Raw genomic sequence first — 24,367 nt, forward strand, 5'->3', positions numbered from 1 at the left:
GTGCTGCTGCCCTAGTGAACCCTCCCTAGTCCAAATGCCCTAGATACCAGGGGTACCATTTACTAGGGACTTCGAGGAGTTGCTGAGGTTGTGTCAAGTGTGGTACAGTTTTGGGAAAGCGCTCTGGCACTTGGAACCTGGTTGACAGGGACCCAGTGCACTTTCAGTCATAATCACATCATGTTCCAGGCAAAATGTGGGGGCTAATCATGTCAAAAGGAGCACTTTCATACATTCATTGTAATTCAGTGACATTCTGGAGATTAAACAAATTAATAAATTGATAAAGGACCTGACACCTCCCCCCATTTCCCTGGGTTATCTGTAACTCCCAATACTAGGGCTATCAAACATAGTTTGCACATTCTCCACTTGGGTAGGCCCTAGTTTACATTAATATCACCCCCCATAATGATGTTGAAACCATTGTGCAAGGATGCTAAGTGTTCCTCAAGACCTGATATGAAATTTGACAGCTCTTTAAGATCCGCAATATAGTCTGAGTCAAAGTATCAATTATAAAAAATAATTAGGACAATACTCATGCCATTTGATCATTCAGTTAGGAAGGCTTGAATTAGGAGGCTATCAGAGGGGATTGGAATGACGGTACAAAACAGGATGACTTTGAACCAAGATATTAGACCTGCCTTGGCCCTGCCTGCAGCAGAGCAAACTGCGGGGACCAAGTATGAATAATAACCATCCAAAAGAATTACCTTGGTTGCCCAAGTCTCCTGAAACATAGCAATGTCATACTTGAGTATATAAATCCCCCATTCTTGACAGTCCAATTTGCTGGCTCGCCCCGCAATATTCCAAAGAAGGATATTCACATCATGCTTTAAGTACCCGTCACAACTTAGGATAGGCTCATTGGATGGCATGGACTCCTCTTTACACTTGGGGACATTAATGGGTTCTAGAATAGGGGAGGTGGTGGAGAGAGCCCTTCACATTTATGAAAACGGTGTGACTTTTGCCTATAAGGACACTGTTGTGGGCCTCTGAACTTTGAGAGATATACACTAGATGAGAGCATGACACTCCTGATGTCTCTTTGCTCTCTCATTCCCATTACCTCTTTCCTCCACAGTTTGGTTTTGCTTACTTTCTTATGGGCAGTGCTATGCCCACGAGAGTGGGGTGGATTGACATAAATTCTGCCGTTCAAGTGCCAAAAATCCTGACAGTTTGCCAGACCCCAATATTCTCTGGCATGAATCCTGATCCCAATCAACTGTAGGTTACAGTGCAGACCATTACTGACATTCAGGAGGACTTAAAGATTGCTAGTAGTGAAGAGTGTATATACTTTCTTGTATAAACCAAGTATCTCCTACTCCAGAAGACTTAAGTAATCCTGCAGCCAGTACATCCAGCTCCCATATTATATGTGAATCTACACCAGATGCAGTAGCCATTAGCCCAGCCTCCTGACATGGCACCACCTGATAAATACAGAGGAAACCTGCAGTCTTTTCTGCCCTTACTGGCTCGGTACAATATTCATCTTTAGCACAACTATTACAGTCTTTTTCTGATACCCTTAAGGTTGACTTCAAGGAAGCTTTCATTTGGACTATACCCTTAACCTTAAATAAAAGCCCTTAGCTTCAACAATATGCAACCTTCTTACACAGGTTTAAAGAAGCATGTGTTTGACAAGATATTTTGCAAACAGCACCTTCCTGCTTTTTAACCAGCAAGGTGGTAAAGGTATTATTGTTTGCTGTAGTCAATTGGCACAATTAAAGCCAGAAGCAGAATTAACTGATGAGGGTTTGGTTGATGCATTTTACCACTGATGACAAGAGGAGCTTAAAGATGCTCTTTCACTGGTAGCTATTTGACTCACTAAGTCTAATAAATTAATCAATTTAGTACTTAAGATAGATCATCAGCAAAAAGAGAGGTGTACAGAAAGATGCTTGAACTCATGTCAATAGACTAACCCAAAAGGCTTTGTGCAAGCTACATCTTCTGAAGCGATAATGCAAATTGAGAATATGCGCAAATCTAAGTTCCGAAAATAATTATATTGGAGAAGGAAAAATAGCTATTTATTTACTGCAGAGAAGCAGGACACTTTGTCAGAAAAGCTGTTGGGGTACGAGAAAGGCCATCCTTAAATAGCAGACCAAGGTCAGGGGATTCCAGTTTACAAGTGTATGCTAAGGGTAGAACTCACTTTTTATTAAATTTATGCTAACCGCTCTTTCTGGCCTTCTTAAATGTTTGGAGTTACTAGACTTGTGGCTGCAGACTGCCTTTGGATATTCAAGTCACAGAATTACATGCTATTCATACAATACCAAAGATTAACTCCAAACCCAGTAAACGTACGGATGGCACTTCTTTGACCTCTGATGAGGTGTGTAAAGAGACATTAGAGTTGGTATTGGCATCAATTTAGGGCACATTGAAATCATTAATTTCAATTTAATTGACACTCCAAATTTTCACCTTGTCTTTGGATCTTCTTGATTACACCAATATAACCCTGCGATGGATTGGAAATCATCTGATGTGAAGACCAACTCATCATACTGGAAGGAAAATTGCTACCCAACAAATTTGTGCCCACAAATACATTCCTTATCAGGCTGCTCCATTTTTCATACTTAAAACTGGATAGTCCTTTTCAGGAAGATTATATGGAATTCCAGGATGATTTCAGTGAAAAGAGTACCAATCAATTCCTTGCCTCCCCCTGGGGAATACAATTGTGCAATAGTTCTGAATGCCTAGATCTCATGTGGTTGGATATATGCATTGACTGTGGAAGAAGAGGAACGACTTCAGTAGACAATCCACTTAACGAGCAGGTGCTTACATTTTCTTTATCCCTTATCAAATGGTGACCTGAGACCCTGTGTGGATTATTGAGAATTGAATGACATCCCAGTAAAGACTTGATCTCCTTTGCGAGGTATTTCAGTAAAATCTTCACCGAGCTTGACTTAGTTGGAGTTTACAATTAAGTCCAAATAAAAGCAGGTGACAAATGGAAAACTGCTTTAACATGAGGTATGGTCACTGTGAATATTTGGTCATGCCTTTTGGCCCATGCAACTTGCCTGACTCTTTTCAACACTTGGTGAATTATATATTTAGAGTACTTTTGCACAGGTGGTCATTATTTATCTTGAGGACTTTTTGATTTTTTCAGAAGGTTTGAAAACCCATCCAACAACATGTGCAAAAGGTACTATGGTGATTGAAAACTCACTCCTTAAATGCTACTTTGGATAAGTGCATATTTGAAGTGCAGTGTGTATCATTCTTATGGTTCATCTTATCTGATCAAGAAACTAGACTGCATCCACAAAAGGTGCCTGCAGTAAAAGATTGGCATATAACCCTCAAAGAAAAGGATATACAGAGATTTTTAGGATTTACCAATTTACAACACTTCATCAGCTCCTTCTCCACTTTTGTGATACCCATCATTTAGTTGACTCAGAAGGGTGTTCCTTTTGAATGAGGTTCAGCTTTACAGGGAGCGTATGAATGTGTAAAGATTACATTCACTCCAGCACCTATGCTTAGACATGAAGATCAAAAGTTGCCTTTTGTTGTAGAAACAGATGCTTCTTCTTTTGCCATGGGACCTATATTCTTTCAGAGGCATCCGTTGATGGAAATAGTGCACCCTGTAGCTTTCTTCTCACATATGCTAACCATCACGAAGCAGAACTACACCTTATATGACAAGAGCTACTTGCAATTAAAGAACCTTTTCTCACAGGCATTATCAACTGGAGGGGGCCTTGCACGTAGTATCCATAGGGGCGGATCATAAAATTGGAATTTTTTAAAAATCCATTAAATGTACGTGCAAGGTAGTTGCTTTTCTTCTAAATGTTTCAGTGTCTAATCTCTAATAGACCAAGGAAAAGCCACAGAAAAGTTGACGTTTTGTCTCAACAATTGGAACCTAAAACACCCCAAATTAAGGTACCTCATATTTTGGTGTATTTTGACATAGAGGGTGTTTTGTCATGTTTAAATCTGAGCTGTCCCCCTGGGATCAGCAAAAATGAACTAAGGAGGAACCATATGATTGCACCATAATGAAAGGCCCACTCTACTGGAATCAGCTCCCTATTCATCTGAGACAATGTTCTGATTATCTCCAAGTCAGTTAGCTCCTTAAGACCACCCTATTCTGATCCCATTTAGTAGCTTTTCCTGCAGCCCTGTCCATAGCGCAGAGATACCCCTTCGGGGGTCGATTCAGGCGATATACAAATAAATAAATGTAAAAAAAAAATTGTTCTTTCCTAAAATTAAACTGTTCCTTCTTCAGAATCAGAGGGTATAGTACTGTTCTGGTCACATGACGCTGCCCTTGCAGGATTTTAGGGAAAATACATTTTATCATTTGGTGCTTTTTCTTTTTAGGTGGCCCATGGTTAGAAGAGATGTAGGCAATATGTGAAACACTGTTCTATTTGTATCCAGATGCCATCCCATCAAAAACCATCATGGCACCTTATTTTCTTTAACCATCCTGGAATAAAATCTCTTTGGATTTCAACACTAATCTTCCTACTCCAAAGAAAAACACCTTAGTGCTAGTAATTTCCTAATTAGTTCCCAACATTCCTCTTTAGGAAATTCTACTTTTTTTGGTTGCTTTTGTTTTCACTCTCAATTAATCCCTGAAATGACACGGTCTACCTCATTTCCATCAGTTACAGCCCTACTATCCTTGTTGGCTTCCATACAGGCCAGCACCCTATTGCATTTACAGCAAGGTAAAGCCGATTATGAGGGGTTCATTGACCATCTTCAGTAAAAAGTCCCAGTTTCAAGAAAGACGATTTGATTTGGTTGTCTGCCTGCTTCCTAACATTACGTAGTTTGCATCCCAAGTTTGGACCTTAATTTATGGGGACTTTTCTGGTGTTTCATGTATGTGGGACAAAGTGCAGTGTGTTTAGCTTTCCTATGGGGCTTCATACATCATATCTTACAGCTATCTAGGGTTAAACCTGCCTACATGTAAAAGTTCTACTTCCCTTCGTCCAGTTATTAAATATGTATGTGTAGCATTTGAAGGAGAAGCTGTAATCGGTTTTAGGAGACTGGAAGGGCAGTTGCAATATCTTATGTCTGGGAAGTGTAATGGGTCATCATTACCCTTTTGGTAACCTGCCACATTTGTTCATCCTCCTAGATTGGTAGCTTAATTTAATCAAATGTTCCCTAACAAGCCAGCACACAAATGGAGGGCTCTAAGGGGAAGGGGCACAGACAGGAAACAACAGGGTGCTGAGACAGGAACTTGCTGTGGGAAGAAGATGTAACAGAAGCTGCCTTTGAGACCAGCAGACAGGCCTGTGGTGGTTAGGGAAATAGGGATGCTAGCCAGCAATGTGGCTTCCAACATTTTGGTGGTCGAAGTGCTTTATATACTGTTCACTGCCATTTGGAAGGTGCCTGGCAGCATCTCTTGTTTTATTTGCTCCTTCACTGTTGCTATAGTTTGTTCACCATATTACCCGACCATCATGTTTGTTGATTTGCCCCTTAGTTTGTTCCCTAGGTTTACTGATCTTTTGCCTGAACTTTGACTTGTATCTTGGTTGCGATTTGGCTCGGGTTAGTGTGTTTTGTCCCTTGCTTCCTGTTATTTGTTTTTACTCGATTGCTTTTGACATGGAGTCCACCATTTCTGATACAGGCTTCCTCCACGTTGGCTTAGGTTCATTGCTACCACCCATTCTGAACCTGACAAGCATTACAGCAAAAACCACCTTTAGTATTGCATTGCTTCTAACTAGTAAGTGTTTGTTTCTCGCATTTATAGTAAACCTTTAGCACTGGTATATAAGAACACTGCTGTGAGTGCCCTGAACTTTGGGGGAGGTACCCCAGAGCAGGAAGTGATGTTCTGGCTGTCTCCTTTCTCTCTCATTGCCATTCGTACTGTTCTTCATAGTTTGGTTCTGCTATTCATGCTCACTCACATACGGGCAGGGCTTCGCTTTGAGGAGTGGGCAGCTTGGCATCAGACTATTCTCTTCAAGTCCTGCAAACCCTGGCAGGTATTCCTCCCCTTGTGCCAGCACTCCGGTGAACACCCAATGGATTGACTGCAGACTGAGGAGCAGAGGAGGTGAAGAGGTGGACAGCAAGGGGCAGGATCTTCTGGAGTTCCTTTAAGCGGCAGAAGCTTGAGATGGGCTCATATCTTCCATGCTCCAACTCATTACATATTTCCTTAGTTCAGAAGGTACCTCAAATACCATGGATATGACATTGTTGGTTATTTTGAAAAGACATAAATGGACTAGGCCAAACTGACATTTTGGTGCTTTAATGTAGATTTCATTGATAATTATTATGTTTTTCTTGGCAGTAGGTTCTTTAGATGCTCTCATTAATGTTTTGCAGTTTCTTGGTGATGTTCTTAAAGAGTTTTAAGACAAATTACGTTATTCACAATCTTATTCAAGAAGGTATTTTTTGTTTTACACATTTTTATTTTCTTTAACGGGTCCCCCAAAGGGGAAAAATACAGTCAATACTATAACTTAATACCAGCCCCCCACACACCTCGACTTCACGGTGTATTATGTCTGTTTCCATAGCAAGTCCTGACACTGTCCGGTCCCCCTGGCCTCCTAGCAGCCCACCACCCCCTGTTATTTAACTGGTGTCCACTCAGTAGTTTCCCCATATATCCCATACTTAATCAAAATTCTTCAGACATCCACTTGCTTTGTAGACAGTCTCCTCCGCTTGCTGGCACCAGTCCATACTTCTGGCCCAGTCTGTCACTTTTGGCGGATTAAAGGCACCCCAAAGACAAATTATGTCTCACTTGCCACCACAATTGAGTGTATTTGGGTAATGTCTGTCCAACCCAATGCCCAGGGCCACCAACACTGGCGTAAAGCTTCTTTCCTCCCCAGAGGCCTCTTCATTTGCCCGTCGTATCCCAGACCAGAAGAGTTAATATGCAGACAAATCAACACCATATACAGCAGTATTCCTGGTTGGCCACAGCCTCTCAAACACATAGCCGTGTTTATTTTACTCTTATACCACAGTCGTGTTCTGGTGTAGTATGCCCTGTGCAGGATCTTAAGTTGCACCAATCTGAATCCCGCCTGTATTGCCACCTCTCCAGGGTATCTACACATCTCTCCCCAGTCTGTGTCGTCGAGGACTCCCAGCTCTTGCTCTCATTGGTCTCACATTTCCGTGAGAGGGGGGGCACCACATGTATTATGAGCGTTCCATAGATTTGCGAGATCGCATGTGCATGCAACGGGGATGTGAGTATCCAGAAATCTAACAGGGTTTCATCCTTGATGTCCTCCAGTTTTGTTTTATACATGGCAAGTGCGTGGCTTACCTGTAAGTCATATTCTGCCTGGCGTATGTTGAAGGATATCATGCTGTCTACCCCCATATGTCTCTCAATTTGGAAATGCCACTGCTGGTGGCAGCCAAGTGCCATGGGGGGGTCTCCAGTGTTAGTGTCGTTCACCAACCTAGTTTTTTGTTTGTTGTCTTCCATAACGCCAGTACAATCTCCATGGGTGTTGGAAAGGCTACTCTCTTCTGTCCGTCATGGAGACAGACCACATAACCCCTGTTCCCCATTGGTCTGAGAGCAGTGCTGGCTCCTGTTGAGTCAAAAATGCCCATTCATTTATTGTAAGTATTTGGGCCAGCCAGCAATAGAACCACATTCTGGGGACAAGGAGGATGGACTTTGTCGCTATCGCAGAAAAACATGTTTATCAATCCAGGGATGCCTGGAGAAACACCACAAGATATGGGGTGAATGGATGTCTTACTTTAAATCTCTTCTATGGGGTGATCTCTCCAGGGGTGTGGCATTTAATAAAATATCTACTTGTCCATGGGACAGGTTGCTTCATAAATCTTCTTGTCCTGTAACAAAATCCAGTTGTCCCTTTTGTGCAATGTAATGCGGCGACACATTATGACCGCAATCTCATTATATAAGAGCTCTGAAATAGCCTCTCTGAATCTGCCAGGGCTCCTTGCACAGTAGGGTTTGAATATTAGCAATTCCCATATGTTGCCACATTTCTGCAGATCTACATACTGGGGCTGAAGGTAATGGTGAGCAGCAGTTCCAGGGTTGGAATGCCCTTTTGAGTCTGTACAAACCTACTAACTTGCATGTTTTAAGTGTTTTCACCAACTCTTCTGTAATCTTTTTCCATACTGAGAAAGGTTGGATATTTACTCCTGACAATGGCAGACATAAAACTCCTTCCAGGATTGGAGATAAAAGTGGTTGGAGGGAAAGTGAAATTGTAAACACTCAAATTTTTGCATGAGCAAATGTACGCCTGCATATTTGCTAATGCTAAAATGCAGTTCACAAATATTTTCTAGCAGTACTATTTCTTGGCCTACTTCTGTGAATTCTTGTGAATTTACAAAAGTCGTATATCTGCACTTAATCCAAGGACATGGGTGCACTTTATTTAATAATTGGGCCCCTATTTAGGTCTGGTGGTAACAAAGACCTTTGGTTTTTATTAAAATGTTCTCTCTCTCTTTCTGTCTATCGGGTACCTTCACTGGGAGTTACAGCATTCTGTTCTTTCACAAGGATCATATGGACACAGTCATTTTGTGCAGTTCCACGAACTACTGTGCAATGTGTGCTTTTTGAGAGAAAATCAATTTTTGCTTTTGCCAATGTTTGTTATAATGGTGAGGGCCCGGCAGCTCCCACATTATTCAGGTTTTATAAAAACCATGCCAAGATAAGTCACGCATTGACAAAACGAAAAGGCTAACCAACAATTTGACCTACAGGCTTTACCAATGCTTGTTTATTTTTATGTTTTCCATAATCTTATTAAAACTGGTTACACTCATTTTCCATTGTGAATATTTTTGGGAAATACTAGCATGCAACAACACATTTTACTAAATGATGCTGCAAAGAAATGGTACCTATATTTTTTCAGTAGTTTAGGGAAATGTTTGCATTTTTTTTGTGAACATTTTATTTTGGAAGCAAAGAATCATCAATCTTGCTTTCAGGCTTTTGCAAATATTTGCACCTAATGAGAGAGCATTCTAGGAGCAGTATACATAGCCTCATATTGTTTAACTTTGCAAACGTGTGTGCACATTTTTATGCTTAACCACAGTCAGTAGTGCAATCTGAGCTTACAACATTTACTTAGAGAGCTCACCCTAATAATAAAGGCTTTGCATTAATGAACCATAAATACAAGTTTGAACAGCATTAGCACATAGACACAAATATTACTTTAACTGCAGGCAATGCCTTTCGCAATCCATAATGTGGTACTGCAAACTGGCAGACAAAGGGTTTGTGCTGTAGGGGGTTGGCCCTACTGGTATACAACGTTTACAACGCAACTTTTACACCGCACTACCATTACAACGAAACTGTAACAACGCGAAATCTGTTACAACGCATGCCATTACAACGCATGCCATTACAACGAAATGCACTAGATGGCGTGCTAACATTAGAAATAGTGTAGTTTTACTATCCAAACACCTTCCCTACTGCAACGTGGACTGGAGTTAGAATAGTAAATTATACATTTCTAATGTCAGCACTCCATCTAGTGTACGTCGTTGTAAAAGCATGCGTTGTAAAGGCTTGCGTTGTAACAGATCTTGCGGTGTAAAAAATGCGTTGTAACGGCATGCGGTGTAAAAGCATGCGTTGTAACGTCATACATCCGCCCTACTTGTCCCAAGGACAAAATACACATGAAAACCTGTTCTCATTGACCCCAAACAATATGTCCCGGGCGTCGGCTTTAGGAATTTCACATCCTTGTCTCTCCAATGCATTCTGTTGCCATTTTGATTACCTGAGTATTGTGAGTTTAGACTATTGTTATGGTATGTTAATTTTCTCTTTATGCTATCTAAAATGAGTATACAGATTTACACAAAAAAAAGAACAACAAGTTGGGTAAGGCTAGACCTGTCAACTGCGTGGAAGAATGCATCGGGCTGTGCATATGGCGCGTTTTGTTGCATGTAGAGGAATTTAGGCAAGGAAATAATTTAAATAATGCAGCCCTACAAAACAGTGACAAGTGGAGATGTCACCAACGGTTTGCGTTTCCTTTGTACTCTTCCAGGATCCTTTCCCAGGTTAGCACTGTGGAATTCAGTCTGGTCCTTGGTGATATAAATTCCTAAATAATTGAACCCGTCTGGGAACCACTGCAAAGAGCCCTCCCAGTTACCCCATGGTTCCCAGTATGCAATTGGGAAAAGGATCAATTTGTGCCAATTGATCTGAAGGCCAGTAAACCTCGCAAATATTGATAAAATGTCTAGTACTCAGGGATAGAGCCTTTGGGGTCTGCCAAGTACAGGAGGAGATCTCAAGTTCTGTCACTCCTCAAGCCCTAGCTTTTTTTCCCCCCATGATGTGTGGGATTAGGGGCCCTCCAACAGTCGGCTTGAAGGTCTCCTGGACAGTGACTTGAGACTGCACTGAATATACACTTTCCTGAAAATATCAATCAATCAATCAGGGTTGGTAAAGCGCAACTACTCACCTGTGAGGGTCTGAAGGTGCTGGGCAGCTCTGTTTAGTGCTGGGGTCACCTGATTAGCCAGGTCTTGAGGTCCTTTCTGAAGTGGGGCAATGTGGGAGATAGCCGGAGGTGGAGGGGAAGGGTGTTCCAGGCTTTGGCTTTGAGGTAGGAGAAGGTCTCCTCCTGTTCTAGTCTGGCTGGTACGTGGGACGGTGGCCAGTGAGAGCTGGGCTGATCGGAGGTGTCTTTTGGGTGTGTGGAAGGAGAGGCGACTATTCAGGCAGGCGGGTCCGGAGTTGTGAAGGTGCATGTATGCATGGGTGAGGAGTTTGAAGGGTATTCTTCTTTTGACTGGAAGCCAGTGGAGATTGCAGAGGTGTTGGGTTATGTGACTGCGATGGGGATGTCGAGGATCAGTCTGGCTGCGGCATTCTGGACAGTCTAGAGTTTGCAAAGGAAATTATTGTTGATTCCATCATAGAGAGCATTGCCATAGGCCAGTCTGCTGCTGATGAATGTGTGCGTGACAGTTTTTCTGGATTTGGTTGGGATCCATCTGAAGATCTTTTGAAGCATGCAGAGGGTGTTGAAGCAGGTCGAGAAGACAGCGTTGATCTGGCAGTTCATTGTGACCAATGAGTCTAGCATGATGCATGGTCCGTCGGGCGTGGAGTTTTCCGAGGGCAGAGGGCCACCAGGAGTCGTTCCATGCAGAGGGGCTGGAGCCAAGGATAAGAACTTCTGTCTTTTCTGAGTTGAGTTTCAGGCAGCTGTTCTTTCATCCAGGTGGTAATGGCTTTCATCCCTTCTTATAAGTTGTGTCTGGTGATTTTGGGTTTGTTGGTGAGGGAGAGGATCAGCTGGGTGTCGTTGGCGTGTGAGACGATGTTGAGCCCGTGGTTCCTGACGATGGTTGCGAGGGGGGAAATATGTCTCAGTGGAGGACATAATTTGTCTCCCCACCCCCCAGTCCGTGAGTTTCCATGGGTCTAGTTTCCTGCTTCCAGGAACCCTAGCCCTACCTGTATCATATCTCGTCATCATTGGGGAGTGGTCTGAGATCCCCTGTGCTAGGTAGCACATGTGTGAGAACATTCCCCCTTGTGTACTTGGGATCAGTAGGTAATCTAATCAGGATATTATGTTTATGGATCTGATCACATATGAATATTGCCTGAGTTGTGTACCTTCCCTTCTCCACAGGTCTAACAGTCCGATCGCCGCCGTAAAATTAGCCAGTTGGCAACCCTCTTGGATGTACCCGTTACTCCCTGAAATTCTATTGAGTGTAGCATCCATTGTCAGGTTTAAGCCCACCCCGATGATCAATATGGAGTTAGGACAGGTGGTGATCCATTTCCTAATCTCATTTAGCATTGTGGACTATAACCCAGCGGAAAATACCAGGATGTCCATGTGAAGGTCTGACCTTTCAAGTCCCCCTTTAATGCTGCACAGCACCCAGGCAATCAGACCAGGCCCTGGTAACGCTTTGGGGAATCATCTTTCGGTCCAGTATCCCCACCCCTAGGATCCCGCCGTGAAAACTGTGTGGACTAAGACCCTATATTTCCCCCTGCCCAGGAAGCCACAGTTGTTGCCCACTAAATGTGTCTACTGTAGCATTGCTGTATTGGGGTTTTGCTGTGTCAAGAATGTGTTCACTACCTCTCATTTCACCCTGTTGCTCAGACTATTAACATTCCAGGATTGAGAGATATAGTCTCTGTACATCACATCTTCCCTCCATCCTGTGTCATTTGTGCCTTATTAGAGAACCAGGAGAGCCACTTTTGTCCTCTCTGATATGTTGGGGATGTATAAGTTGGTGTTGTATACCTAACTTGCCCCAACACAGCACACCCCTTCTCCCCACATCCTCCAACAGCAAGTGAAGAACAACTTCTGAGGTGTCTGTCGCCCCCCTCACATCTGAAACTCCAACTTGTGTCAATCAATCAATCAATCAATCAATCAGCATTTGTAGAGCGTGCCAGAGTCACACTTGGGGGTATCTGGGCGCTGGGGTGCGAGGTCTCTGACAAAAAGCCAGGTCTTCATGAAACGGCCGGAAGAGGGATGAAACAAGCATAAAAAGGCAAAACAGAGAGCAGAAAAATGAGTGAGCAGAAAAAAGGCAAAACAGAGGGCAGAAAAACAAGCAGTAAAAGAGAAACATAGGGCAGAAAAATGAGCAGTAAATGCAAAACAGAGCAGAAGAAGCCAAAACAGAAGGCAGAAAACAAGTAGAATATTCTAAATGGATTGCAGAAAAACGAGAACAAAAGGCAAGATACAGCAGAAAAACAAGCAGGAAAGGCAAAACTGAGGGCAGAAAAATGAGCAGAAAAGGCAAAACAGTGGGCACAAAAACGAACAGAAAACAAGACAGAGGGCAAATGAATAGGAAAGAAAAAACAGAGCAGAAGAGGGCAGAGAAACAAGCAGAAAAGGCAAAACATAGAGCAGAAAATGATCAGAAAAATCAATACAGAGCAGAAGGCGGCAAAAAAACAAGCAGAAAAGCCAAAACGTAAGGCAGAAAATTGATCAGAAAAGGCAAAACAGGGCAGAAAGATTAGCAGGAAAGGCAAAACAGGGCAAAAACACCAGCAGAAAAAGGCAAAACAGAGGGCAGAAAAACTGGCAGAAAAGGCAAAACAGAGTAAGAAACGAGCAGAGAATGTACAAATAGAGGGCAGCAGGTAGACTGGCAGCAGAGAGCAGCAGACTGCGGGTAAGCTTGACAGGAAAACTCTTGCGGGGGAAATTGACACGAGGATGTGTGTGTGTGCTAAGTGCTTACCTCTATCAGATGTAGGTTGATGCCACAGACCCAGAGGTGCACATTCAGGCTTCAGCCAGTATCATACATTGAAGGACTCTCACCTCATTCACCTTTCACATCACGCCATGTGCCGCCTCTGTCCTGTCATCTCCTCCATGATTGCGCTACTCTCTAGTCACCACTTGTATGTTGGTTCCAATGTTGATTCTGCCTTCATGCAGCTGTGGTCTGCCAGCCTTCTAGCCACTCCCATACTTCATTGGGGTTAGTGAAGAACCAAGCTTTCCCCTCCACCAGCACATGCAGCTTAGTCAGGAACAGCATGGCAAATAGTAGCTCCTGGTTGCGTTGTGACTGCATTTCTTGGGTGAAATCCAGGAAAACCATTATAATGTGGTTCTTGTAGCCCAAGGAGCCTTGCTGCCGTGCCACTCTCAGGATAGCAACTCTGTCTCTGAAATGAAGAAGTTGTGTGCTATGATCCAGCAGGGCTGACTGTCTGGCATCAGGTGGCGGGACCCCCACGTGCGATGTGCTTGTTAGACTAAAAATTGCGCTGAGAGGTTGTTGAGCTTCATGGAGTGAAGGATAATGTCCTCCACGAATCGTTCCACGTTTTTCCCTTCGGCTCTCTTAGCTACACCCACCACGCGAATATTGTTCCTGCGTGATCTCTCTTCTGCGTCTTTTGCCCGAGATGCAGCTTATGGGTTGTGTCACGGAGCCGGCGCACCTCGGATTGCAGGGCTTTGATGGAGCATTGAACACCTACAGATGGTTAGTCTGTTTGTAATAAAACGCTAATGTCATAAGAGTGTATTGTGTATGGTGATGCATTCGCTATGGCTTCTTGTAGCAGTAAACCCCATCAGGCATGGAACCACAAGTGCAGCTTTGTCATTTAAATAAATGTGGAAATATACTAGATACAGGTTCATTATTCTCACAAAACACAAAATAAGTACTGATGAATATAGATAAAAGAGCAGAAATGTAAAAATGTTGAGTTACAGACTGAAGTAGCTAAAAAATATACGCCATAAGATTGGGAGGCCAATAAGGTATCCTGTATATTTACCTCTGTTCCGAATTTGGCTGAGATTCGCTGGTTGATTGGCACACGATCCAGGGGTCCCTTGTCATGTACCTGGGGCATTTGAGGCCTAGTTGACAGTAGCCTACCTAGCCAGCTGTGCAAGGCTTTGATGGAGACAGCAGAAGTGTCCAATGTTTTACCATCCCAAAGGCTGCATATATCAGTACTTAATGCAAAGTGCACATTGAAGTAGAGGAGGTGGGGGGCTGTGAGATGAAAGGAGGCCATCTTTAACTCTCGCACCTGTGTTCTTCCTGTCCTTCTTTGCCGTTCTTTTCTGTTTGCAAAGTGGGCTAGAGGATGGAATCCTGGTGGAGAACACTCATCCTTTCATGCTTCTTGGAGCTTATTTTTATGTGTGCTCTATGACTCCGACTCACAGAACCACCCTCTAGAGAAGTTTGATTGTCAAGGGGACAACTTTAAAGCGCCGCTTGAGAATGGTATCCGAGCGATGCCATGTGTAACTGACAACCCTGCAAGGGTGCCGATGCCAGCTGGCGGACTATCCCGTTATCGGCGAGTCTGACGTCACACGTGCTCTCTTTCTCTACAGGCCGTGGTTCTGAAGAAGCCGGTGCCCAACAGGAAAGGCACAGGCCAGCCCTCACGCGACTTCCGCCCAGCAAAGAAGAGGACGAGCTCGCCTTACTATACAGGCCACCGATCAGTGGCATTCCTGGTAAGAACTTAGCAAGGTGGGTGTGGAATTGATTTGAGTACTGCGTCTGATTTGTCTTTTTTCTATTTCTACAAAGATATTTTATTTTTGAAAATCTGTTACAGTTGCGAGCTGGGGAAAGTAGAGTTTACATAATCGTATTTATCAAATAGACCTTAGCATGCTTGATCCAGTTCTAGTTATTTGAACTTGTTAAATGATAGCAGTCCAATTATTAGGGTGATAAAAATAATATAGTCTAAAGTGACGGTGGTTGTGGTGGGGTGTTGGTGAGTACTACCAAAATTCTAAAGTGATGTGAAAGAATAAATGTTCCTGGTCTATGAGTTGCACATTGTGTACATGATGCAAGCGGTCCCATCGAATGAAGGTTTTATGCTTATTTATGTCCAGGTGTCTTATGTAGAGCACAGTGAGTGCTTGATTTATGTTCTAGGGTGCATTTGGGGACAAGGATCGTCAGAATTTGACCTAGAACAAGAGCAAGAAAGGCAAAATAGGCAGAAAGAAGGAAGAAAAGAAATATAGAAAACAAGTGATAAAGGAAGAAAGCAGGACTGAAAAATAACTTGGAAGAGTGCTGCAAAGACAGGCAGCATGGGGTATTGGAATAAAGAAGCACGAGGAGGAATCAATACTAACAGCCTTAGTATCCCGAAACTCCGAATACTAACTAGAGAGAAGTCTCTAAAGAAATCTTGGGGGCCCTGCTCTTATGTTTTTTTGTTACAAATGTAATTACCTCGTACAATACTAAATCAATGAACTCTAGATGTACTTAAGCAGAAGGATAAGGCCAGCCCTAAAGCAAGGTATCCACACATATCTTTGTGTGCAGCACCCAACAGAGGGACAAAAAGAAAATAGCATTGAGAACGTGTGAAAGAAAATCAATCTACCATCCAGGGGACAAGACTGAGAAAGAACCTGCCACTTCGTACAACAAACCCAGATCTCTTTGGCCCTATCTGCACATTTTTAGTCTTTGGAGTGAAAACGTCATAGGATGAAAGATCCAGAGTAAGGGGAGAAATTCTACGAAATAATTTGTAGTTGCAATTTGAAATCTTACAAAGACCAAACAGTTAGCACCATGTTGCCATCTGTGCGGGGAGGTGTGCCCTGAAGTGACAGAAGGACCAGCAGGGCGCGATCGTTAAGCACTTGAGAGGAATGAAGCACCTATTTACGGACCTCTTAACTGTTGACATTACGTCAATTAGCCGCAAGGGGGCTCCCCAACTCAATCAATGTAATGTTTCTATTATCGAGCCTTTTACTAGATATAGGCAGTCGTTAGAGCTTAAAATCAGCAAACGGCGGCACAATGGAACTTCAGAATCAATTTCAAGAGGACAGTGGCAGCTTGTGGATTTTAAAAGTGGTGAGGCACACATCTGGGAACAGACTATGATGCATAAGCGTAACGAGCAAACCTGAACTGTCCACTTCCTTCGTCTTCTTAACCAACACGCTAACGTAAACTAGGAGACAAGTGTACACTATATTTCTACGCTATATGTCATGTGTACACTATATTTTGGCACATATTCTTTTTTTTGGTAGCAATTTTTTTATTGACATAAATGATGGGTCAAAAAACAGCAGTACACACAGTGATATATAAGTCCTGCTCGGACCCCAAGGGAGGTACAAATTATGATTGCGGTGCACGCACTGATATCAAACAATGCAATAAGCGACCATACTCAGAGCTCTATTAGGGGTAGATTCCAAATAGGTGTTGAGAGCAGTATAGTGACCCTGATGACGGACAAACCTCCTGTACCTAAGGAAATTTCGTTCTGGTATAATTTGTTACTAGATGAGGTCGACGGGGAGTTTGTCTTACCTGAAACATTGTGGAGTTCCTCTTTCCCTGGAAAAGATCTTGAGAACATCTGGTATTCCTCCTTTAAGATCCTGTGGGATACAGTGAAGCCGGCGTGGTTGTGTAGGAACCATTTCTTTACGCTACATAGGGCTTATTATTCCCCACAGCGGCTATCAAAATTTTCTACTGAATCCACTGTGGCATGCCCTAAATGCGGGTTGCCAGCAGCCTCGGACCTACATATGTTTTATGAATGCCCATTGGTGTTACCTTTTTGGGACGCTATCAGCACTTTGTTGACAACATCTGTGGGGCATCAAATTTCAATCGATGCACTGCTTGTAATTTTTGGAACATCACTGGATGTTCAAGGTCCTGTTAAAAAACTCTTGTTTTATTATATCCTACTTGCAAGAAGAGAGATTTGCAGGAAATGGAAGAAACCACTGCCTCCCACCTTGTTAGATTGGCGTTCATCAGTACTGCGAACGTCAAAAATCGACCTAGTAAGATCCGGTAACCCTGAAAAACGAGACTTTTGGCACCTTTTGAACTGGTCCTAGATGTGTGTTTGTTTTTTTTTTCCCCCACTGTCCGATGATTAACGCTGCTTGGTCTGCTCTCCCTCCTAGATATAGATATACCCACAGCATGGTTTCCCTGATCTGTCATGGGTATTCAATAGCAGCAATATTGCTCCTATATGGATTATATTCTCGTGGTGCACTTTTTGGAGAGTTTTGAGTGACACTGAGTGCTATCTCTGCCGGTCAGGGCACTACCAGTTTATCTGTGACAGTGTATCTCATCTTTTCTCTCCTAGAGCTTCTACGTGATCTTCCAAGGGCAAAATGAGGACAAAAAAAAATAAAAAAAATGCAATAAGCGAAAAAAGGGAGGGGGTAGGAGGAAGGGATGTACAGAAAGAGAGCGGAAAAGAGAAGAAGGAAAGAAAGTGAGAAGAAGAAAAAAGGAGGGTGGGCCGGTCTGACAGAGCCCGGGTACGGGAGCTAGTGGTGGGGGTGGGGGTCAGGGGAAGGGATAAACACATCGACAGACTGGGGGATGAGTGCTGGGCTGCGGCGATAAAGAACAAGAGTAACCAAGAATAAATAAGTATCAGGGCGTGTTGGGGGATGGTTGTATGTGAGAAGAAAGATATCTGCTTTTTCCATTAAGTTGTGAATTACTTTTTCATGGGACGCTGTCTTGTACAGAGCCTCGAGCCACTCCTCAGGGAAGGGTACCTGCGGGAGTGCCAATGCCGTAGTATACAGATCTTGGCTGCAGCAAGTGCAGTGGTGAGTAAACGGCGGGCATGGCGGGGCAATTGTGGGAGGTCCGCCAGGTCATGGAGGAGAATTGGAGTGCTCGGAACCAGCAACGGCAAGTCCATAGACTCCCAGAGTGTAGGCCCCACTGTTGTCCAGAAGGGATAGATTGCAGGACAGTCCAGTAAGATTTGAACAATATCACAGGGCACATGATCGCACCGACAACGGGCAGAGTGAGGAAGCAGCCCCGTGGCCTGAAGCCGTGCCGGAGTCCAGTACCAACCCTGAAGGACCTTAAAAAGGCTGAGCTTCATTCGGGCCGCCTGTGCTTCCCGGTCCAGGTCTTCCAGGAGCTCTGCCCAGTCCTCCTCATCATACTCCACTTGCAGACCAGCCTGTCAGGTCATCTTAAGGCTGGCCAGTTGCTGTTGAGAGCACAGGTGGTGGATCAGGAGGTTACAGAATCAAGACATCACGCCTTTAAATTGGCCCCAGGTATTACAGTAAGAAAGTACCAGAGAACGAGGAATGGTCCAGGGCAGAGGGACCAGCCTGCTCAGCAGACAGTGATGCAGTTGCATGTATCGCCATTGTTTGGTATTTGGCAGTGCAAATGTATCCCAAAGCACCATAAAGGATTTGAGTGCACCACCAGAGACCAGGTGTTTGAGGGTTAGGATCCCAGAAACTGTCCCTGGTTCCAAGCGTGACACCTGGAGACTGGGGGAAACAGCGACAAAAGTACTGATAAATTTTGATTTTCGAGGTGCACACAGAGTACTTGATGCACTTGTCTCATGTGATTTGTGCCCACAATGTTATCCAGTTTTCGATACAAACTAGAGTCTGTGTCCAAATACACTTGATCTTCATTTGAGGGACAGTCTTCAAAGTAAAAATGCAGCACAACTTGAGTTTGCTGTATTATTCGATAAGGACCTTCCAGAGAAAACTCTGCATAAAAATCTTGCAGCAATGGTATCCAGCAAAGCAAAGATCTATAACACTAGAACTTCCAAGTGGAACTCCTGCAGATGAACAACTCTTGGGTGACACAAGTGTTTAGTGTTCATTTTAGCTCCAAGTGGAGTACATTGGACAGTAGCAGGTCCTTGTGCCAGCATAGGACGTAACTGTGTACAATTGTGATTCATTATACTATGATCACAATTGATTTTTCCCATTAAAGGAGGTGGCAAACTTTGATCCCAACCTAGTATGGCATTGTTGAATTTCATTTCAGGTTCCTCCTGAAATCCCTACTGAATTCATGGATGGCAGCTTGACACTCAATTGAACTGAATTAAAATTGCATTTATGTAGTGTTTACTACCCCTGACGAGACTTTGAAGCGCTTTACAGCACTATATTTGGGAGCCCAAAGTTAGTGGGTAATCCACTGGTTATTAGAATTAGTATTGTGCTTCAAGGAAACCATTCCATGCATTGACTCCAGTTTCTTTGTGGTACATTAGAGACTTTGGTGTGATCATTAAAGGGGGTTCTATGGGAAACAAAGGATTGAATGAAGAGATATTGTTAGGTTGCAGGGATATGGTTTAAAAAAAAGAGAGATTATGACAGGCGTGTGATTTGGAGTAGTCAATTGACACAAGAGGCATGTAGAAGGTAAAAGGGAAGGAGAGGGTCTTTCAAAATAAGGTAACATTTGAAAATGTAACTCAAGGTCGGTTTTTCATGCAGGGTTTTGTGAATACACCAGGTGGAGATTTTTTTAGCAATAACATGCAATCCGTGAATCTGAACCGGGTGATGTGATGCCTTTGTGTATATTTAGATATGTAAAATTGTTGCCCATTTATTGCAAGAATTCCACAGGAGGCGGACTAATATGACAAGCGCGAAATATAATGAAGCGCGCACTTAGGACTCGGCCCACCGGGCACCCGGGCACGCCCCCCCCCTCCCCTTTGGTGATCTTCATAGGTGGACTAACAGGACGGCAACACGAATAACTTCCGGGTCAATGTCGTGACGTCATTTCCATCCGGAGCCGGCACCCCGAGGGGGGGAGAGGGCGGGGACCTATTTAGGGCAACTTGCCCGTGTCCTCGCCCTCTCTTTTCTTACTGCGCCGGCCCCGGTATGCAGGGGTCTCCTTTTAATCTCATTTGTGCAGGTCGTCGAATTATGCGTCGTTAGAGGACCGGCGCTTGTGGAGTTTAATGGACAGCAGCTGTGGGAGAGCATGGCTGCAGGTCCGGACGCTGGAGAACAGTGGAGTGCCCGTATGGCCAGAAGTGCGGCGCGGCCTAGGAAGAGGGGATTGAGCCATAGTGTGTTTGGTGGAGCAATGAGGTAAAGGGAAGGAAGCCTTTGATTGTTTAGCGTTAGAAGTGTGCAGTAATTTAAAAAAACGCGTGGGAATGGAGCGTTGGCTTTGGTCGCCGGTCACCAGCGGTCTGTGTCTAATTACGATAATCCAGTGGTGGAAGGGATTGGGCATCATCATCTTTATGGGCACGCAGATATCTACACTTGTAGGGGCGCGGGAGCTCTGAGAACGTAGTAAAGTAGTGGCGGGTACACGGGTCTGCTACGTTGTTAAACGTGTAATTATCGGAGCTGCAGTCCACGTAAGGTAATAAAGCGGTGTGTACTGAGCTCGGAGCATAAGTGAATAGTCAAAAACACGGGTGTTGGGTCGAGTGCAGCATGTCGTGGCGGTTTTGAGGGAGCACGGTTGAATCACGGGATAGAGAGCACCGGGATCCGTTGCTACTGTGGCCTAATGGTTAAAGTATGAGTCGCTGACTCTTCAAGGTGACATGTTGAAGTCCCATTGACTATGTCCGGTTCGATATCCGTGTTCGTTGCGATTGCGAGGGGCAGCCCAGTTGTCTGATGGTGAGGGGCCCAGGTTCGGGCCTCGGCGGGCTGAGAGGCACCGGGATCCGTTGCTACTGTAGCCTAGGGGGTAAGGTATGAGACGTTGTCTCGCAAAGTGACATGTTTATTTCCCTTTGATTTTGTCCATTTCGATATCCTTTTCTGTTACGATTGGGAGGGCTAGCCCATTTGTTCGATGCCGAGGGGCCCAGGTTCGGGCCCCGGCGGGGGTGAGGGTCAGCCCAGTTGTCCGATGCTGTGGGGCCTCGGCGGGTTGATGGGCACCGGGATCCGTTGCGACTGTAGCCTAACGGTTAAGGTTTGAGACGCTGTCTCTCAAAGTGACATGTTTAATTCCCTTGATTTTGTCCGTTTCGATATCCTTTTCCGTTAGGATTGGGAGGGTCAGCCCAAGTGTCCGATGCCGAGGGGCCCAGGGTTGGGCCTCGGCGGGGCTGAGGGGCACCGGGATCCGGAGCTAATGTGGCATAATTGTTAAGGTTCGAGACGCTGTCTCTCAGGGTGAAATGTTTAATTCCCTTTCATTTGTCCTGTTCGATATTCCCTTTTTTCTGTTATGATTGGGTGAGCCAGCCCGGTTGTTCGATGTTGAGGGGCCCGGGTTCGGGCCTCGGCGGGGCTGAGGGTTATAACAGGCTGAGGGGATAACAGCATGCAGGCAGGCAGTCACTGGTTGGGGGGCTCCCAGATTTACTGTGCAGTGAAGGCGCCAAACATACTCGGACACAGAAATTAGAGCAACTCGGTAAAAGAAACAGTGGGGACAGAGTGGTGCAATGCATATGGGCAAACAGCACTTCTATGAGTTGTCTTTCCGAAGAGAAGTGAGAGCAGCTGCACTTTGCACCGAGAAGAACACCGGTGGGACAAAAAGAACGTGATTCAACCATTCTCGATGATAGAGCTCCCGACTTTGGTAGCGTGTTTTGACGTTTGTACTTTGCACCGAGTAGAACACCGGGGGCACAAAAAGAACGTGATTCAACCATACTCGATGATAGAGCTCCCGACTTTGGGAGCGTGTTTTGTCATTTGTTTTAACCAGGTCGTGCAAAAGAGTGTCAGAACCTCATTCGTGCGCTCAGGCTACCTGATCCGAACCTTTAGTTTAAGGTATGCTGTGTTCAGTCGGTGGCTGAAAGCGTATTCTGGCTTCCTGATCCGAACCTCTAGTTTAAGGAATGCTGTGTTCAGTCGGGGGCTGAAAGTGTATTAAGTACTTTGAACATGGTTACCAAACAACTTTAACATCTATTCTTAAATTGGAAGGAACACCATGGTTGTATGGGCGGTCGGGGGAAGGATGGCGGTGCACGTTACGTGGGAACAATAACTGGGAAGTGTAACGTTGTGGTGTCATCAGATCTGCACGAATATTTCCCCGTCCAACGCTTAATGAGCACATTGCAGAAGATGACTTTGACGTGGTTGAGTTAGTGGGGGTGTTTTTTCCGCGGGAACGTGGTGAGCCTGCGTGGTGTGCGCAAGATTGTGGTTTTTTCCTGGCTTCCGATTGAAGTCCAAATGATTCGGTTTCGAGTTACACTGATAGTCATGGAGTGGGAGCAAGGGTTCAGTATTGGGACATGAGCACATTCTGACTAGTGGGGGGCCAAAAAAGGGAAAAAACAAAGTGGGTTCTGAGCCAGTGCCTTGCGATCCACCCAGCGGCTTCACGGCGCATTGTGCCTTCTCTGGGGTCATGAGTAGGATTGGCACACATGCAGGGCACGAGCCTAGAAGACTCCTTCTCTTCATCTGTAAATACCTGGCTTCATGGATGATTACTTTCGCAAGCTTTGGATATATGAAAGATACGTAGACTGAAACTTATGCTTTCCATGCACAACGAGCTAGTGCATAGCCCATTAAACTAGTCTGGAGAACCAGGTTCGAGTCTCAGCGCCTTCTCAAAGGGCAGGGATTCTGGGCAACGCACTTAATCTGCCCGTGCTTAAAAAGAAATGAGTGTGGCCTTGTGTAAACGTAACTGCTGCGCAATTAAAGTGCTCAAACACCCATTAACTTATGGTCGTGCAGCACCATCTAAAACTGCAGAAATATAAATATTACAAAATATTCTATCATGTGGGTGTGTGGCAGGACAGAGCAAAGTAATCCGCAGTTCACTAGTTACTTATTACCCGGATAAGCGGGGTTACATAGAGTAGACGTCTGATCTGGCATTTTCATTCGAAAAACTGCAGCAGGCACGTTAATAATTTCTGGTATTTGGAGTCTGTAACAAGAGATTACCCACCCAGATTGTCAGTATGAGCATTCCTTCCTGTGCCAGCAGGTCAGTTATTAGCCCTAGAATGGGCGGACACAGCTAATTAACCGCAGCAGTCGCCTTGGTCTCCTAAGGTATTTTAAAATAAATTCTGTTTGGCACCAAAGGTGGCTGACGGCAGTACGGAAGTTGTCGTTGACTTTCGGTGCTGGCAGGAATGTGTGGGGGTTGCGAGCTTGGTTTTACTCGAGCAAAGTTGGAGACAGTTTTACTCGGGGAGGGTCTTTTTCTTGCCGCTGCTGTTGATGGAAACAGTCTATTGATCCATGGCGACTTTCTCGCATCATGCGCTTGCGGTGTTCATGGTAAATTGGCCTTTGCGTAAGGATGGGTGTCCTCTTAGGCCCGGTCTGTGCCTTGGCTATGCCACAACATTGGAGCTGCCCCTTCCTCATCGCCTGTGACATATACGTCTGTCTGCTTTGGAGAGGGTATACGCGCAGGATGTGTATGACATCGCCGCAATGGGGCCCAGAGGGGCGTATTCGCCCGATTGACGTGGGCTCGCGGTTCCCTCTGTGCAATTTTAGGGGGGATCCTGCGTTTCCACAAGGTCCCCCCCCCCCTTTTTCCCCTGGGCAGGCGGCGTGTGGTTTGGCGCCTCCTGTTCCTGTACATTTGTGTCCTTGGGTCCGGGGGTGGCCTGGAGCTGGCACTCACCTTTTTCTTTTACGTGTGGGACCCTGGGCCCGGACCTGCCCCTGCTTACGCACGCAGCGTATGACAATGTGTATCTGGGGATGTAGAGGCGGGTTCATTAGCATGTAGCAGGAAAGGAGGATGCTTAGTGAGTGTGGCCTTTTCACTGAGCTTCCCTAGGGGGACGTGGGACACAGCTCGGGGAGTGGTGAATGGGGCGGTAGGGCCTAGTGGTACACTCCGGGGGGTCGTACAACACACTTCATCTATGCACCATTGATTTGTCAGGCTCAGTCCCTCCTGAGATTGTTTAGGCCTTGCAGGACTTGGGTAGTGATGCCCAGTG

At 44.8% G+C, this 24,367-nt stretch overlaps 1 protein-coding gene across 4 annotated transcripts in view; it reads left to right on the forward strand.

Moving 5' to 3' along the window:
* The window catches only part of LOC146796150 (uncharacterized), a 210,301-nt gene that overhangs the window by 25,729 nt on the left and 160,205 nt on the right, over window positions 1-24,367 (forward strand). For all 4 annotated transcript variants that reach the window (XM_085628548.1, XM_085628546.1, XM_085628547.1 and 1 more), the window contains exon 2: window positions 14,985-15,110. In XM_085628548.1, coding sequence (XP_085484674.1) covers window positions 14,985-15,110 — 126 coding nt within the window. The remainder of the gene's footprint in view (window positions 1-14,984; window positions 15,111-24,367) is intronic.

Source organism: Triturus cristatus, chromosome 10 (assembly GCF_964204655.1).
Source record: "Triturus cristatus chromosome 10, aTriCri1.1, whole genome shotgun sequence".
NCBI classification, from domain to species: domain Eukaryota; kingdom Metazoa; phylum Chordata; class Amphibia; order Caudata; family Salamandridae; genus Triturus; species Triturus cristatus.